This window comes from Phyllobates terribilis, unplaced genomic scaffold (assembly GCF_046119375.1).
Source record: "Phyllobates terribilis strain yellow unplaced genomic scaffold, ASM4611937v1 Scaffold_2__4_contigs__length_985480577, whole genome shotgun sequence".
NCBI lineage: Eukaryota > Metazoa > Chordata > Amphibia > Anura > Dendrobatidae > Phyllobates > Phyllobates terribilis.
Genome location: NW_027362762.1, coordinates 810,041,561 through 810,060,428, shown reverse-complemented (window position 1 = coordinate 810,060,428; position 18,868 = coordinate 810,041,561). Strand labels below are relative to the sequence as shown.

Sequence of the window (18,868 nt, the reverse complement as noted above, 5' to 3'; positions counted from 1 at the left end):
CTCGGTCTGCAAAAAATGACAGACATGAGAACAACCTCATAAACTATCATGGGTACGAGTGCTATCCGTGAAAAACATGGATGACACTTTTAAATGAAAAACTGATGCGTGAATTAGGCCTTACCCTTCTACCTAGAGCTGCCTCTTCAGTTTTTACTCTACCCTCCTACTGGAGTGAGAATTGCACCTTTTTTGCAACTTCTTAAAAGGCACCATTAATGAGTCTGGCTTCATCCTGTTTGCATAGCTAACCATACATATTTTCCCACTAAAAATTTGTTGAGAGCAATGTAAAATCACAAGAAGGTTGCTCAATTTTGTATTCACATTTTTTTTGTAGTGTCCTGGTTTTGTGTTTTTTTTGCAAAACCACTTTTTTGTTCCTAAAATTGTTAATTCCCTTGTAGTGTTGAGCGAGAATGTTCTGTCCGAGTATGCTCGGGCCGGGCTCCGAGTATTTACAGCTGCTCGGTGATAAGGTTAAATCGCTCCCGTGTGCATGATTTGCAACTGTTTGACAACTTTATTACATGTGAGGAATGTGTAAGAAATAGACATTCCTCACATGTAATAAACCTGTCAAACAGTTGCAAATCATGCACACGGGAGCGATTTAACCTTATCACCGAGCAGCTATAAATACTCCGTGCTCGGCCCGAGCGTACTCGGCGAAAGGGTTAACAGAACATACTCGCTCAACACTATTCCCTTGTTAATTATACAACAAAGAAACCTGCTTGATTATTGCACAGAACACATTTAGATCCCAGTGCAATGTCTGGCGCAGCTGATGCACTAGTGAGCACAGAGCCAGACGCTGTACACGCGGTTTTCAGAGTGCTGACAATAGGCAGTAATTCCTCAGCAATCCGTGTTTGAGAAAGACCCATTTGGAGGTCTAATGGATTGCATATGAAAAAAGAAAAAAAAGCAATGAATAAAAGTCTTTCTTTTGAACTAATCTATCTCTAGTGCCTGTCCATGTCCTTCATTTGATGGATCTACTTCTAATATTCAGCAGAAAAAGTAATAATGACACGACTCTTACAGAGATCACATGAGACCTGAGGAGTGAAGAGTTTTGAAATCAATACACTTTCATTTTTAATTTCTCTTTGTTTGAGTCATTCCGAGATGACAAAGTTGAGTCTCCACCGCTGATCCGAGCACAGCTGTGTATGGAAACAATGACTAGTCTCCAGTAGTTTCATCTTACAATGATAGAATTCTGCTTATTCATTTTTCAGTCCATGTAAGGAAATCCTGTAAAAGTGAAAGTTTTGTGATGGTGACACCCGTTTCCAGTTCTTCATGTACAATGTATTTCCTACTTCCTGGTCATTGTGCACACACGCACACACACACACATACACGGCTCGGCTGTGCGCTGCAGAGTGGACATTGCTGCTACTCCTTTCTAAATGGAGGGTAACGTATCCTGTTTAGAAGTCCAATAACTGACATGCCTTCCATAGCTGTCAACCAACAGATATTCCTCCTAACCTTCAAATACACATGGATACTAGGCTCAGTAGAGAAAGCATGTGTTATTTATGGGGAGAGGAGTAGCTGCTACCGCTTTCACATGGCAACATTTTGGTTAATGGGTTTGGGTTCTAAGGGGTAACTTTCTCCTTGTAAGGAGTGACAAGCCAAGCCTGGCATGTCAGAGTGAGGAGACTTATAAGCCATGCATGCTCCTCTGAGAAATTAAATATGAAAATTGTCTCCTCAAAGAGGAAGAGGACTAGAACTCCAGTGCCACATGATGCTAGAGTTCTAGTCCTCTTCCTCTCTCAAGAGACAATTTGCATGGTTAATGGGTCTAAAATACGGAGGAGGTGCAAATCTTACCACTCTGGATTTCTCTTTTATTGTTTCACTTCTGGTTTTGGTTTACAGATACAGATGCAAAATACTGCCATGTAAAAGAGGCCAGGCACAGATGTTGTCACCAGTCTCTGTACATTTCCTGTAAAATCTGCATTAGTTACATAATGGTTTTGGTGCGGCTTTCACCCTATACATTGCATTCAATCTGTATCAAATAGGTAGAAGAATTGACACTCTGGAATTAAGTCTATAGCATGCCTTCACTCCCATGCTGTTTATTTTGCTACATGTGGACGTGTTGTTTTTTTTGTTTGTTTTTTAGCTATTTAATTTAAGTCTGATGTAAAATACTGTAGGTGGTGCATTACTCAGCTGCTCTTAGTACATATATACCTTTAAAGCAGGGTTCTCAAACATTCAGCCCCTGAGGCTATCACCTGCAGCTTGCTGGGCACCAAATGTCCCAAGAGATCTTTGGTACAGTAGATAGTAGGCCAAAGGAGGAGAGCTTCGGCACCCCTTAATGACATCGCCCCAGTATGTCAAAGTAGACAGCGTCAGACTGTAGTTCCTTGGGCCGACCAGAGAAAAATCATTCTAGGGGCCCACCATCAGTTCCATAGAAAATGCACAGTAACCTGTTCCTAAATATGAATATCAAGCCTGGCATTTACAAAAGCAATGACATCCCATATATAATTAAACATGAATGAACATTATTAATAATGAAAACGGGTATTACTCTCAATTTTGGATCTCAGATCTCAAACTTGAACTCACTCATTGGATTGTCTGGTGTAGGCTAACTGTGGCAAGGAAAAAATAGAAGTGAGCAGAAAATAAAATGCAGGTGATGTTCCTAAGATAATGACAGTAGGCTTCCTATAGATTTACATTGTGTCCAGTCTTACTTCATGTTGACAGATCTCAAAATATGTCTGTGTATGGTAAATTAATAATAGGAAATAGTTCATGTAAATTAGTCATTTCATGATGAGGAAATTTTCCAGTTTTGAGCTCTCATTTTTTACTTCCCTTCTTTCAAGATCCATATTTTTTTATTTTTCTGTGCCCATATACATATAAGGGCTTGTTTTGATTATTGTACTTTTGAATAACTCTATTCATTTTATCATATAATGTACTTGAAAATAGGAAAACAATTCCAAGTGTGTTGAAATTGTGAAAAAAATGCAATTCTGACATTTTGGGGAAATTATTTTTAAAGCATACAATATGCAATATGATTCTGCTCATCGGTACGATTATGGCGATACCAAGCATGTCCATTTTTTAACTATTTTAGCGGTGAAAAAAATCACAAGTTTGCAAAAGAAAATGTTTTGGGTTGTATCGCCATTTTCTGAAACTTGTAAAGTTTTCATTTTTCTGTTCCTTCCGCTCCTTGGCAAAATATCGCTATGGATTTCATCACGAATCTGCCTCTCTCAAGAAGGTTGCAACACCATCTGGGTCGTAGTGGACCAGTTCATACCCCTGGCCAGCCTTCCCTCCGCTACTAATCTCACCACACAGTTCTTCCAGCATTTATTTCGTCTCCACTCTCTTCCGCTTCACATAGTCTTAGATCGTGAAGTGTAGTTCACTTTGAAGTTTTGGAGAGCCCAGTGCAAGCTGCTGAATGTCCAGCAGGAGTTCTCCATGTACCGTCCACACAACACTGGGTAGATGGAAAGGGTAAATCAGATCCTCGAGAGCTACCTTCACCACTTCATCTCTGCCCGTCTGGATGACAAGGTGCAACTACTCCCTTGGACAGAATTGTCCTACAATAACCACGTTGGTGAGTCTGCTAGGGCATCTCCATTCTTTGTGATATACTCCCAGCATCCTCAAGTACCCTCTCCTATGTCTGCTTCCTCTGGGGTACCAACTGCTGATTCCTCCCATGACGTCTTACTTCAAATCTGGCGGCAAACCCAGTCTTTCCTCCTGAAGGCCGTGTCCTGGATTAAGACGCATGCAGAAAAGAAGAGAGGGTCGCCACCTCAATATCACTTCGGAGCTAAGGTCTGGTTATCTTCTCAGAACATATGGCTGAAGGTGCCTTTGTACAAGTTTGCTCCTCAGTACCTTAGTCCCTTCAAGATTCTCAGACAAGTCAACCAGGTGTCCTATAAACTTCAGCTGCAGACCAGATCCCTAATACCTTCCACATCTTACTCTTGAAGCCTGTAGTCCTGAATCATTTCTCCAAGGTTCATTCCCCTGTTACTACATTTGTTTCTGGAGGTTCTTCGGACATGTTCGGAGAAAAGGACATTTTGGATTCTAAGAAGGTCCGGGAAGAGACCTTCTATTTGGTGGAGTGGAGGGGCTTTGGTCCTGAAGAGAGGTCTTGGGAGCCCACTGGGAACATCTATGACCCTGCCATTCACGAGATGTTCCTCCGACAGTCTGGCCAAGAAAGGAGGGGGCATAAGTGGGGAGTACTGTCACGTAGGCAACTTACATGCCGCTTCATTGCCACCCCACTCACCGTGCGGTTTCTCCTCCTGGCAGGCTGTTCCGCTGACTTTGTTTCCTCCTCTGCACTACTACTAATGTGTGCTGCTTCCATTTTACCTTAGGGGGGTGTGGCTGGTCTCCTGCAGGAATTTAACCCTACTGTGTCCTGCAGAGATTAGGTTCCCCAGCCTTTCCGATGCCAGCAGGCTTCATGTAAGGCAGCTCCTCCCACCACTCCTTGCTTGGACATTAGGTCAGGTCCCTACCTGGTAGTCAATATTCATGCTCATTTCTGTATTTTGCTTCCCGTTACCGACCCACATAGTCTTACTGTCCTGCCTGACCTCTCCGCTCCTGACCTCGGCTATATCTTCTGATTCCGTGCTGCCTGCCCCGACCTCGGACCATCTGACCACGTTTTTGTATGTGCCCTTCCTGTACTGTGTACCCGTGCCTCTGACCCTCCGGTCAGCTGCTGCATTCCCTGCCCTAGAGTAGTACCTGGCGACTGACTACCTGCTGCCAAGCCTATCCTTCAGAGGCTCTAGCGAAAACTAGGTAGTCTTTTAGCCATGCCCCTCAAGGGTAAGCCCTGCATGTGGCGCAGTGGGTCAACACTCACCTGCGGTACACTCAACACTGAAATTGCAACACCAAGGAGGAAAACTTTTGAAATTATGAAAATCACAGGAGAGATAGACACTAGTGTTGAGCGAGTATGTTCTATTAACCCTTTCGCCGAGTATGCTCGGGCCGAGCTCCGAGTATTTATAGCTGCTCGGTGATATGGTTGAATCGCTCCCGTGTGCATGATTTGCAAGTGTTTGACAGTTTTATTACATGTGAGGAATGTCTATTTCTTACACATTCCTCGCATGTAATAAAACTGTCAAACAGTTGCTAATCATGCACACGGGAGCGATTCAACCATATCACCGAGCAGCTATAAATACTCGGAGCTCGGCCCGAGCATACTCGGACAGAACATACTCACTCAACACTAATAGACACGTTAATGATATGCAAATGATGAAAAAACTGGAAACATAATTTTCAAAATCTTGATTTATTCAAAACTGAATATGAGCACCACCCGTAGAAATACACTTTTTTGTTGTTGATGTTTTATACACATGCAAAAAAAAATAGTAAACTTATTTTATTTTCAGGTGTATATACAGTAGACAGCGGGTGAAATAAGTATTCAACACGTCACCAATTTTCTAAGCAAATATATTTCTAAAGGTGCTATTAACATGAAATTCTCACCAGTTGTTGGTAACAACCTATCCAATCCACACAGGCAAAGAAATCAAACCATAGATATCTATAAATTAAATTATGTTCAATAATGACAAATGACACAGGGAAAAAGTATTGAACAAATGAAACAAGAAAGGTGCAAAAAGCCATGGAAAGTTATGACACCTGCTGAAATCTATCAGTAATTAGAAAGCAATCCTGCCACTTAGTGAAAAAAATATCAGCTGGTTCAACTGATAGCCTATAAAAAGGTGTCTCATTATCAGGATACCACACTATAAACATCTCATGATGGGTAAAACCAGTAAGCTGTCTCAATACCTTCACAACCTTATTGTTGCAAAACATACTAATGGCATTGACAGAAGAATTGTAGACAAGCCTGTGAAATACTGAGAGAATACAGTCTGCTCAGATGAGACCAAAATTGAACTCTTTGGGTGCCATAATACACACCATTTTAAAACACCATACCAACAGTGAAGTTTGGAAGTGGGAACATCATGGTGTGGGGCTGTTTGTCAGCATGCGGCACTGAAAACTTTGTGTAATTGAAGGATGTATGAATGGACAAATGTACCTAGGCATTCTTGATAAAAATCTGCTGAAACTACCAGGATGATAAAGATGAAACAAGGGTGGATATTTCAGAAAGACAATGATCACAAACACACAGCCAAAGAAACTCTCAATTGGTTTTAGAGAAAGAAAATAAAGCTGCTAGAATGGCCCAGCCAATCACCTGACCTGAATCCAATAGAAAATTTATGGAAGGAGCTAAAGTTCAGAGTTCATAAAAAGAGCCTACGGAACCTTCAGAATTTGAAGAGTATTTGTGTGGAAGAATGGGCCAAAATCACACCTGACCAATGCATGCAACTAGTTTCTCCATACAGGAGGCATCTTGAAGCTCTCGTAACCAACAAAGGCTTTTGTACAAAGTATTAAATACATTTCAGTAAATGTGTTCAATACCTTTTACCTGTGTCATTTCTCATTATTACACAGAACTTAATTTATGGACATCTTTTGTTTAATTTCTTTTCCTGTGTGAATTGGATGGATTGTTACCGATATCTGGTGAGAATTTCATGTCAATATCACTTTTAGAAATATATTTACTTAGAAAATTGGCGACGTGTTCAATACTCATTTCACCCGCTGTGTGTGTGTATGTACATATACAGTACAGACCAAAAGTTTGGACACACCTTCTCATTTAAAGATTTTTCTGTATTTTCATGACTATGAAAATTGTACATTCACACTGAAGGCATCAAAACTATGAATTAACACATGTGGAAAATATGTCTTATATTCTAGGTTCTTCAAAGTAGCCACCTTTTGCTTTGATGACTGCTTTGCACACTCTTGGCATTCTCTTGATGAGCTTCAAGAGGTAGTCACCGGAAATGGTCTTCCAACAATCTTGAAGGAGTTCCCAGAGATGCTTAGCACTTGTTGGCCCTTTTGCCTTCACTCTCCGGTCCAGCTCACCCCAAACCATCTCGATTGGGTTCATGTCTGGTGACTGTGGATGCCAGGTCATCTGGTGTAGCACCCCATCACTCTCCTTCTTGGTCAAATAGCCCTTACACAGCCTGGAGGTGTGTTTGGAGTCATTGTCCTGTTGAAAAATAAATGATGGTCCAACTAAACGCAAACCGGGTGGAATAGCATGCCGCTGCAAGATGCTGTAGTAGTCATGCTGGTTCAGTATGCCTTCAATTTTGAATAAATCCCCAACAGTGTCACCAGCAAAGCACCCCCACACCATCACACCTCCTCCTCCATGCTTCACGGTGGGAACCAGGCATGTAGAGTCCATCCGTTCACCTTTTCTGCGTCGCACAAAGACACGGTGGTTGGAACCAAAGATCTCAAATTTGGACTCATCAGACCAAAGCACAGATTTCCACTGGTCTAATGTCCATTCCTTGTGTTCTTTAGCCCAAACAAGTCTCTTCTGCTTGTTGCCTGTCATTAGCAGTGGTTTCCTACCAGCTATTTTACCATGAAGGCCTGCTGCACAAAGTCTCCTCTTAACAGTTGTTGAAGAGATGTATCTGCTGCTAGAACTCTGTGTGCCATTGACCTGGTCTCTAATCTGAGCTGCTGTTAACCTGCGTTTTCTGAGGCTGGTGACTCGGATAAACTTATCCTCAGAAGTAGAGGTGACTCTTGGTCTTCCTTTCCTGGGGCGGTCCTCATGTGAGCCAGTTTCTTTGTAGCGCTTGATGGTTTTTGCAACTGCACTTGGGGACACTTTCAAAGGTTTCCCAATTTTTCGCACTGACTGACCTTCATTTCTTAAAGTAATGATGGCCACTCGTTTTTCTTTACTTAGCTGCTTTTTTCTTGCCATAATACAAATTCTAACAGTCTATTCAGTAGGACTATCAGCTGTGTATCCACCTGACTTCTGCACAACACAACTGATGGTCCCAATCCCATTTATAAGGCAAGAAATCCCACTTATTAAACCTGACAGGGCACACCTGTGAAGGGAAAACCAGAGCAGTGAGAATATGGAATTCACTGAGTGAGGAGACGGTAATGTCGGATTCACTACACCAGTTCAAGCGGGGACTGGATGCATTTCTAGATACCAGGCAGATTTCAGCATATACTTAAAAATAAAATAAAATAGTAAGTTGATACAGGGATTTATTCTGACTGCTGGTTTCAGAGTCGGGAGGGAATTTTTCCTCAGGTGAAGATTGGCCAAATCATTTGGGGTTTTTGCCCTCCTCTGGATCAACTTTAGCAATTACAGAACTAACAGGTCGAACTTGATGGACGCAAGTCTTTATTCGGCTTTACAAACTATGTTACTATGTTACTATGTATTTCCGGTGACTACCTCTTGAAGCTCATCAAGAGAATGCCAAGAGTGTGCAAAGCAGTCATCAAAGCAAAAGGTGGCTACTTTGAAGAACCTAGAATATAAGATATATTTTCAGTTGTTTCACACTTTTTTTGTTAAGTATATAATTCCACATGTGTTAATTCATAGTTTTGATGACTTCAGTGTGAATGTACAATTTTCATAGTCCTGAAAATACAGAAAAATCTTTAAATGAGAAGGTGTGTCCAAACTTTTTGTCTGTACTGTATATATATGTATACAGTGGAGAAAATAAGTATTTGATACACTGCTGATTTTGCAAGTTTTCCCACCTACAAAGAATAGAGAGGTCTGTAATTTTTACATTTTTATCGTAAGTAGAGACAACTGTGAGAGACAAAATCTAAAAAAATCCAGAAAATCACATTGTATGGTTTTTATATAATTCATTTGCATTTTATTGCATGAAATAAGTATTTGATTCAATAGAAAATAGAACTTAATATTTGGTACAGAAACTTTTGTTTGCAGTTACAGAGGTCAGACGTTTCCTGTAGTTCTTGACCAAGTTTGCACACACTGCAGCAGGGATTTTGGCCCACTCCTCCATACAGATCTTCTCCAGATCTTTCAGGTTTCAGTGCTGTCGCTGGGCAACATTGAGTTTCAGCTCCCTCCAAAGATTTTCTATTGGGTTCAGGTCTGGAGACTAGCTAGGCCCCTCCAAGACCTTGAAATGCTACTTACAGAGCGACTCCTTAATTGCTCTGGCTGTGTGTTTCGGGTCATTGTCATGCTGGAAGACCCAGCCACGACCCATCTTCAATACTCTTCCTGAGGGAAGGGGGTTGTTGGCCAAAATATTGCGATACATAACCCCATCCATCCTCCCTTCAATATGCTGCAGTAACCCTGTCTCCTTTGCAGAAAAGCACCCCCAAAGTATGATGTTTCCCGCACCATGCTTTACGATTGGGACTGTGTTTTTGGGGTTGTACTCATCCTTCTTCTTCATCCAAACAACGGAGAGTGGAGTTGATACCAAAAAGTTCTATTTTGGTCTCATCTGACCACATTAACCTTCTCCTATGCCTCCTCTGGATCCTCCAAATGGTCATTGGCAAACTTTAAACGGGCCTGGACATGTGCTGGCATGAGCACGGGGACCTTGTGTGCTCTTCAGGATTTTAATTCATGACATCGTAGTGTGTTACTAACAATAATGTTTGAGACTTTGGTCCCAGCTCCCTTCAGATTATTTACCAGGTCCTCCCGTGTAGTTCTGGGCTGATTCCTGACCTTTCTAAGAATAATCCTTACCCCATGAGGCGAGATCTTGCATGGAGCCCAGATCGAGGAAGGTTGACAGTCATCTTGTGTGTCTTCCAATTTCTAATAATTGCACCAACAGTTGTTGCCTTCTCAATAAGCAGCTTGCCTATTGTCCTGTAGCCCATCCTAGCCTTGTGAAGGTCTACAGTTTTGTCCCTGGTGTCCTTAGACAGCTCTTTGGTCTTGGCGATGGTGGAGAGGTTGGAGTGTGATTGTTGTGTGAGGGCTTCTTAAAGAAAAACTAACAGGTCTGTGAGAGCCAGAATTCTTGCAGGTAGGTAATCAAATACTTATTTCATGCAATAAAATGCAATTTAATTATTTAAAAATTATACAATGTGATTTTCTGGATTTTTTTAGATTCTGTCTCTCACAGTTGAAGTGTACCTACGATAAAAATTACAGATGTCTCCATTCTTTGTAGGTGGTAAAACTTGAAAAATCGACAGTATATCAAATACTTATATTCCCCACTGTATATATACACAGTAGTGTTCAAAATAATAGCAGTGTGTTCAAAAACATGAGTTAAGCACAAAATCGTTATACTAGTTTTTATTTCCATGCATTGGGAACATTGCACACTGTTTTCTAATTCAAAACATGAAGAGAAATGTATATAATTTGTAACTACTTTACAGAAAAAAAAAAAAAATGAACATTGGGCTGTTCTAAAAAATAGCAGTGTGTGCATTTGTATTTACAAACTCACAATATGCACTTTTTTGAGGATTTAGCATTCCTGTGAATCACTAACCTAATATTTAGTTTTATGACCACAGTTTTTTAGAACTATTTCACATCTATGTTGCATAGAGTCAACCAACATCTGGCACCTGTCAAATGTTATTCCAGCCAAGAATGCTTTGACTGCATCCCACAATTTTTTTTTCCTTGGTTGGCTTTGCCTCAGAAATGGCATTTTTTATGTCACTCACAAGTGTTCTATAGGATTAAGGTTCAGGATTGGGCTGGCCACTCCATAACCTCAATTTTGTTGGACTGGAATCAATATTTTGCTCATTTACTGGTGTGTTTACGGTCGTTGTCTTGTTGAAACACCCATTTCAAGGGCATATCCTCTTCAGCGTAAGGCTACATGACCTATTCAAGTATTTTAATATATGCAAACTGGTCCATGATCCCTGGTATGCGGTAAATAGGTCCGGCACCATAGTAAGAGAAACATGCCCATATCATGATGCTTGCACTACCACGCTTCACTATCTTCAGAATGTACTGTGGCTTGAATGCAGAGTTTGGGGGTCATCTGATGAACTGTCTGCAGCCCTTGGACCCAAAAAGAACAATTTTACTTTCATCAGTCCACAAAATGTTCCCCCATTTCTCTTTAGGCCACTTGATGTGTTCTTTGGCAAATTGTACCGGTTCAGTATATGTCTTTTTTTAACAGTGGGACTTTGCGGGGATTTCTTGCTAAGAGATTAGCTTCACACAGGCATCTTCTAACTGTCACAGTACTCACAGGTAACTTGAGACTGTCTTTGATCATCCTGGAGCTGATCATTGGCTGAGCCTTTGTCATTCTGGCTATTCTTTGATCCATTCGAATGGTAGTCTTCCGTTTTCTTCCACATCTCTCTGGTTTTGCTTTCCATTTAAAGCATTGGAGATTATTTTAGCTGAACAGCCTATCATTGTCTGCACTTCTTTATAAGTTTAACCCTCCAATCAACTTTTTAATCAAAGTATGCTGTTCTTCTGAACAATGTCTCAAATGACCCCTATTTCTCAGGCTTTCAAGGAGAAATGCATGTACAACATGTGCTAGCTTCACCATTAAATAAGGGCCACCTGATTCACACCTGTTTCTTCACAGAATGATTGACCTCACTAATTGAATTCCACGCTGTTATTATTTTGAACACACCCCCCTTCAATTATTTATTCAAATACACAGACTCAAAAACATGCAGCTCATGAATGCTGAGTCTGTTGGTTTTCTTAGAATCTATTGCACCAACTGGTAAATTGCTTGACATGTGGTAATATAATTTATATCAAAAACAGTGATTAATCTGGTTAGTCATAATGGACTGCTATTATTTTGAACACTACTGTATATGGGACACTTTGAAGAAATGGAGGTTGACTGATTCCATGACCAAATCAGTGTAATGCCAAGCTGTTAGTGTACCTGGAATGAAGACTAGAGGGGTCTGGCTACTGTACATTATGCCACTCCATACCATAATCTCCGGTATAGGATCGGTATGATATTCCATCAAGAATGCCTCTTCTTTGTTTCCCACATGATCTTCATACGAATCTTATTGCTGAAGAGGATAGAGACCTCCAATCCAGCCATCATTGGCATCTTTCTCTGCATTATGATATCCTTTGAGAGTGGTGGCGTGAGGTCAGTGGAACACTTGTAACCCAATATCACGCAAATGTCTTCTGATGTTTTGTGTAGACACTGTTTTAGTCGTTATGCGTTAAGATATTTGCATGAAAGTTTTAATATACTATTATAAGTGTGGATAATGATCTATTTTCCTCTAACGTTCTTTCATTTTGAATTGTATTCTCCAGATACACTCAGAAATATTCAACCTCAGTTAGTAGAACGATGCAGTTCAGCACTTCTACAAGAGTTGCTAGATGATTTGCTTCATATAAAGATATTAAGTGATGCAGAGGTGGAACATATCAGGGAAGCTTTCCCAGAGCGCAGAAACAAATGTCGAACACTGATTGACATAGTGATAAAGAAAGGAGATCAGAGCTGTAAGATACTACTCCAAATAATCAGAGAAAAGGATCTGCCACTAAGTGAAGCCTTGGGAATAACAGGTAAATATGTAATTGTAGTACATTGCATTATTATAGCAATGACAGCATAATGACGCTATTGCCTGATAATGACTCCATTTATGCACATTTAATATAGTGGAGGTGTAATGCTGCCAGACAATCCCAAGCATTCTTGTGCAGGAAATACTACACTGCCATGCTTGATACCTCATGTTAGATCATCCAAAGTTTTTTCTTCACCATTAATTGTCATTCTTTTTTTATATCATGATCTTTATTAAAAATATAAAAATTAGTAATCCTGCAATTTTCAGACTGGTCACTGGAGCATTTTTAGATTCATACTTCCTGTCCATTCAGGAAGAGTTTACAGCAGGGTGCACAACATTATTTTGGTTCAAGGGCCACATTGCCATATTGAACCAATATCAAGAGCTGCAAAAAAAAATTAAAAGTGTACTTACATGAATGCCAACATCAGTACATTAATACATCACTAGAACCAAGTTTTGAGTATTTGAGGTGGCTTCAGAGAGATTCTGCTCAGTTCCGGCTCCAAAAAAATCAGTGTGATGAGTTTTTGGAGCAGAAACTCACAAAATCCTCTTCATAATCTCAAATCTCTAAGTTTTAACATAGCTGTGAAGCATGTTATAGCACGTTGAAGCTATATATGTACAAGATCAGAACCAACGTCAGCACATGAGCGCGGCACCAGAACCACAGTCAGTACATGATTGTAACATCAGAACCACAGTCAGTACACAAATGCAGCATTAGAAACACCATCAAAATGTAAATGCAGTGCCAGAACCACCATCAATACATGAATGCAGCCCCAGAACGACCATAAATACATGAATGAAGCACCAGAACCACCGTCAGTACATAAATGCAGTGCCAGAACCACCGTCAGTACATGAATCCAGTGCCAGAACCACTGTCAGTTCATGAAGGCAGTGCCAGAAACACCGTCAGTACATGAAGGTAGCGCCAAGCTTAGTACAGCGGTCAATCGCAATGTCAGGTCAGTCTCATATACAATTGTATTGCAAGCACCTACAGCGAGTTGCTGTTACCAGTCATCAGATTGCAGACCATATAGTATACACAGCACTGATAAGACATAGTCACTATCACAAAGAAACATTCACATCCAGGTACCTTATAGATGACATCTTCTCAGATTGAAGTCATTCCCATACCTTTTGTCTCCATGTAGTACAGATACCATGATGAAATTTCATGCCCAAAGCTCATCTCTGCAGACTTCCCTCTTCTGCGTCTTCAGCAGCACATACCGATATGGTGCCCTTAATAATAAAAGTATCATAATACTGCCACATGAATATAAATATCTCTCCTAAATAAATATTATTTCCCTGAATAAATAATTGCCCCTCACTGTGCTGCCTTCCAAAATATCCCCCACACTGTCCTTCTCCACAATGTCCCCCTACACTGTCTCTCGCCATAATGTCCCCCCCACGCTGCCCCTCTCCATAATGTTCCCCCACAATGTCCCCCCACGCTGTCCCTTTGTATAATGCCCCCCCTACACTGCCCCTCTACAAAGTATTTCCCGACACTGCTCCTCTCCATTATATCCCCCGCACAGCCCCTCTCCATAATATCCCACCACTTCCCCTCTGTAAAATATCCCCCGTACACTGCCCCTCTACAATATAACCCCCCTTACAGCCTCTCTTTATAGCATCCTCTTCCACATTGCCTCTTTCCATAATATTCCCCCACACACTGCCCCTCTCCAAAATATTCCCCACACTTCCCCCACTCTATAATGTCCTCCCACACAGCCCCTCTCTATAATATTCCCCCACACTGCCCTTTTCACTATCTTCCCTGCACTGCCTCTCTGCATAAAGTCCCCCTCACGTCACTGCCCATTGCTATATTATGCCCCCTTTCATAATTACTCAATTGCCCCATAATGTGCTCTAACCCACCCCTCACCAGGCCCCTTCATCTGAAATAATAGCACATTTAATCTTTAGTTCCTCCACAGAGCGCTTACCGGTGCCTGCCGTGTCTGCTGCCTCTGCAGTGCCGGCGCCAGCAGCAGTGTGCTGACCTCATCACGCGCTGCATGTTTGGGCCAGAGCTGGCGAGCATACTTCTACCCCAGTCCCTGCGCCCAAGTGTTCAAATGTATTCATGTCTAACAGACAAGACACAAATGCATTTGAATAAAGCATGAAGTGAGATGGCTTTCCTGGCTCCTAGGGGCTGCAACAAACCCTTTGGCTGACCACATGCAGCCTGCGGGCCATATGTTATGCATATGTCCTGGCTTACCGCAAGGATCCATAGTAACATGGTCAGGATTACAATGACAGGTAACACCTCTGTATACACAGCTGATAACACAGGATCCACCAATCACAATAGGCGATGACCCTGCTTCTCCTCCCTTCACAATGACCTTGGTACACACTCATTAAATGTTTCAAAACTAAATATAGGGTCGAGTCTGACCATTGCCGCTATGTACATATGTTGTTTCCTGAAACAAAAGGAGTCTAAAAAAAAAAAAACAGTGGCCAGTGTGAAAATTGCAAGATTTCTATTTTTTATTTTTAATGCAGATAGTGATACGTAAAAAAAGGCAAAAAATTCATGCACAAAAACTTGATTTAATCCATAGGTCATTTTCTAATACCAGCTTCTTTTTAATACACACCTTTGACTCCAAGCATGTATAATAATGGGTGTTCAGCTGTGATGGCTGACATCTAGCCAGAACAGTGTTTGGATAGCGCTTTTCTCAATTGCAGCTGTCCTATATTATATTATATAGTGTATTTATATGTATGATCTACTACATTACTGCTTTTTAAGCTGAAAGTTGGGCTGTACACGTTATTGGTGGTTGCTCACATGAGCAATCTCTACGGGATGGACTCAACAATGGTCAGAGCTGAGCTTGGTAAAGCTTTCTCTGACAGCATCACTTAGGGTGTGCAGTCTCGGAGACATACCATTTTGTGTGCCCATTACCCCTCACCCCACTTACTCCCAGGATGCTGTTGGGTTAGCATGGCAGAGGGGGTCTGATGAAGTGGTTACCATGTTGATAGTCCTTTAAAGCCCAATATTAGGTAAGGCTTCAAATAAGACTGTGATTGTTAGTATAGTTATGCCGCCCCGGGACAAAAAAAAAAACAACTTAAAAATGTAATTCTACCCCCCCTCCATTTTCCCTATTAAAAAGAACAACAATAAAAATAAATATATTCACTATTACTTTGTTGCAAAAGTGCAATCTGTTACAGTATAAAATTATTTAACTTGTACAGTAAATGCTGCAAAGCAAAAAAAAAATGTAATTGAAGTGCCAAAACTGAAAAAAATCTTGGCTGTGGCCGGAAAGATCTAATGAATTAATGAAAATGAGTGAAGCTGCTCTGGGTGAAACTGGCTAAATTCAGAAGCCAAAATGCTCAGTTTAGAAGCCACGTCCTGTCCTAAGTACTGTTTCTTATTTTACAGGACATTAAAAATTGTCATTTTTCATACCTGTCAGTAAATTTGATTGATTTCATATTTCCAAGTAATATGCTACCTGAAGAATAATCCCAAACCTTTCCTCTGTTTACAGCAATGCCTCCATTACCAATACAGGAACAAAACAGAAACTGAGCAGGACCCATCCAACCAGGTAATGCCACAGTCATCGGGTTATTGCATGGTGTGTACGGCATTACAGCCAATGGAAATTGGTACGATTTGAAAGGTCTAACAAGAATTGGCAAAAATAAATGCATCACTTTGGTCTTTGCCATGTTGGGGGCTATTTGGTACTTTAATGGGGGGGGGGGGTTCCAGCTTGTCCAAGATGCTCAAAGCTGATTACATAAATAGTGATATCTGTTGGGCCTCTTTCAAGACGGATTTGAGAGTCAAATTCATAATTTCACATAATTCTATTGGATAAATATTCCAAATTTCACTCTAGTGTGCAATGTGAAGCTCTTCTACTCCCATTACATCGATGACGTTCTATTCATCTGGCAGGGCTCCACGTCGCACTTGAATGACTTCCTCAACCTCCTCAATGAGAACGACCTAAAAAATGCAGCTACTTGATCTGATCCCAAATTACTTAAAATCATACCCAGACATTTTTTGGATTTTCATCATTGTAACCCTAAAGGTTTGATAGCACACTGCATTGATCGAGCCTATTCGGGCATTAGAGGCGGCAACATTAAACAAAAGCTGCTACAAAAGGAAACCCGGTGGATTATTACGTTGGATACTGTAGCACCCCTTTGTTAAAACAAATCCGCTAGCTTCAAGTCTTTTCTTTAATAATTCTTTGCGCTATTTTAATGTGGGTCATGTTATATGTTTTTAACTTGTATTGTTACTCATTATGGTTTAATTTTTATTGATTTTTCAGACCGGTTTCCCTGTTTAAAACATATTGTGATGTTTCCTGTGTCATGGAAGACTTACTCAATACGCCTCATAGAAGAATGTCTTCAATTCTGCCACCTCTCCACAATTTGGCCTATGCAGCTACCATCAAGATTGCTTCTATCGGAGTATAATTCTTTTTTTATTTTTTTTTATTTTGTAGTCTTGGCCGATGTATTTACTTATTAATTGTTACTGTATTTGTTGTTGGACTATACTAATATTATCTGTGAATTGATAGGTAAATTCATGTAGTATATGTTTATTAGACCCATAGCTTATATATTGGGAATTATTAGACTGCTAGATCTCCCCCTAACTGTATATATGCTCCTCTTAGTCAGGGCTTGTGCCCCTTCCATGCACTTTGTGATTTCTCTGCACCCAAATTGTATATATATTTTTCATCATAGTTGTATGCCACATTATGCACTGTGCGGCTGCTCTGCGCTCTGATGGCGCACAGTGTAAACATACATCGCCAGCTTTTTCACCTTCAGTCGTCACATTGACGCACCCCGCATATGTTTTGTGTCGCACTGGTGGCGTCGCGGGCTGTGCGGCGTTTCTGTGGTGATGGAGAGGATGATGTGCTTCCTCCCTCTCAAAATGCACGGCGGGCATCGGCCGATGCTGTCATGGGGTGGGACATCATTGCAGGCGGCGCGCTGATTGGTTGCGATCACACATGTCGCTGATTTAAATAGGACCCATTTTTAATGTTCGCCACGCTTCCTGACGAACCCATGAGGTGAAACGCGCGTTGAGGCGCTCAGATGATCCCCCTTTTGAGCTCCAGGTTTATTCAGCATTATGACCTAAGGTATGGAAATTATGCAGCTTTGCTGCTGGCATGTATGGTTTCATATCTAAGGGCATACTGTCTTTGTAGCCGTTTTCTATCTTTACTTATTGTATGCCGCTGCATTATGCCAGCTAATGCCTTTTGCTAATACTCCACATCGGATATCACTTAACCACTGAATGTCACGGTTTTCTAGATCTTTAACAACTGTGCCCTGGGGGTTTCTTTTAGAGATCTATTTAGATTAGACTATTTTATCCTGACCAGTTAGGATTATTCCATTGGCATTTGTCTGCCTAGGGTTATTATCATTACCCTTGGAAGATCTTGTCCCTTAATGAAGCTATTGTGCATACCATTTTATATGTGTTCAAACTTTTTGATGCCACTCATATTTGAGTTTTCTATATATATATATGTTCAATATCACTGTGGAGGATTTTGTATACCTCCCTGTCATTAAATTCAATGAATTGTAGCTCAGTTGCTTTATATATTGCTATCTTCTATTTGGAGAACACAAATATATATATATATATATATATATATATATATATATACAGTACAGACCAAAAGTTTGGACACACCTTCTCATTTAAAGATTTTTCTGTATTTTCATGACTTTGAAAATTGTACATTCACACTGAAGGCATCAAAACTATGAATTAACACATGTGGAATTATATACTTAACAAAAAAGTGTGAAACAACTGAAAATATGTCTTATATTCTAGGTTCTTCAAAGTAGCCACCTTTTGCTTTGAGGACTGCTTTGCACACTCTTGGCATTCTCTTGATGAGCTTCAAGAGGTAGTCACCGGAAATGGTTTTCACTTCACAGGTGTGCCCTGTCAGGTTTAATAAGTGGGATTTCTTGCCTTATAAATGGGGTTGGGACCATCAGTTGTGTTGTGCAGAAGTCAGGTGTATACACAGCTGATAGTCCTACCGAATAGACTGTTAGAATTTGTATTATGGCAGGAAAAAAGCAGCTAAGTAAAGAAAAATGAGTGGCCATCATTACTTTAAGAAATGAAGGTCAGTCAGTGCGAAAAATTGGGCAAACTTTGAAAGTGTCCCCAAGTGCAGTTGCAAAAACC

At 40.7% G+C, this 18,868-nt stretch overlaps 1 protein-coding gene across 1 annotated transcript; it reads left to right on the top strand.

Annotated features, from left to right (window-relative positions):
* Positions 1–1,317: 1,317 nt before the first annotated feature.
* On the top strand, positions 1,318–18,328 carry LOC141252994 (caspase-1-A-like). The gene is made up of 4 exons (XM_073670748.1): positions 1,318–1,428; positions 12,302–12,562; positions 16,143–16,202; positions 16,947–18,328. Exons 1-3 carry the CDS (start codon positions 1,422–1,424, stop codon positions 16,181–16,183), a joined length of 309 nt encoding a protein of 102 aa, XP_073526849.1. The 5' UTR covers positions 1,318–1,421; the 3' UTR covers positions 16,184–16,202; positions 16,947–18,328.
* The last annotated feature ends 540 nt before the right edge of the window (positions 18,329–18,868 follow it).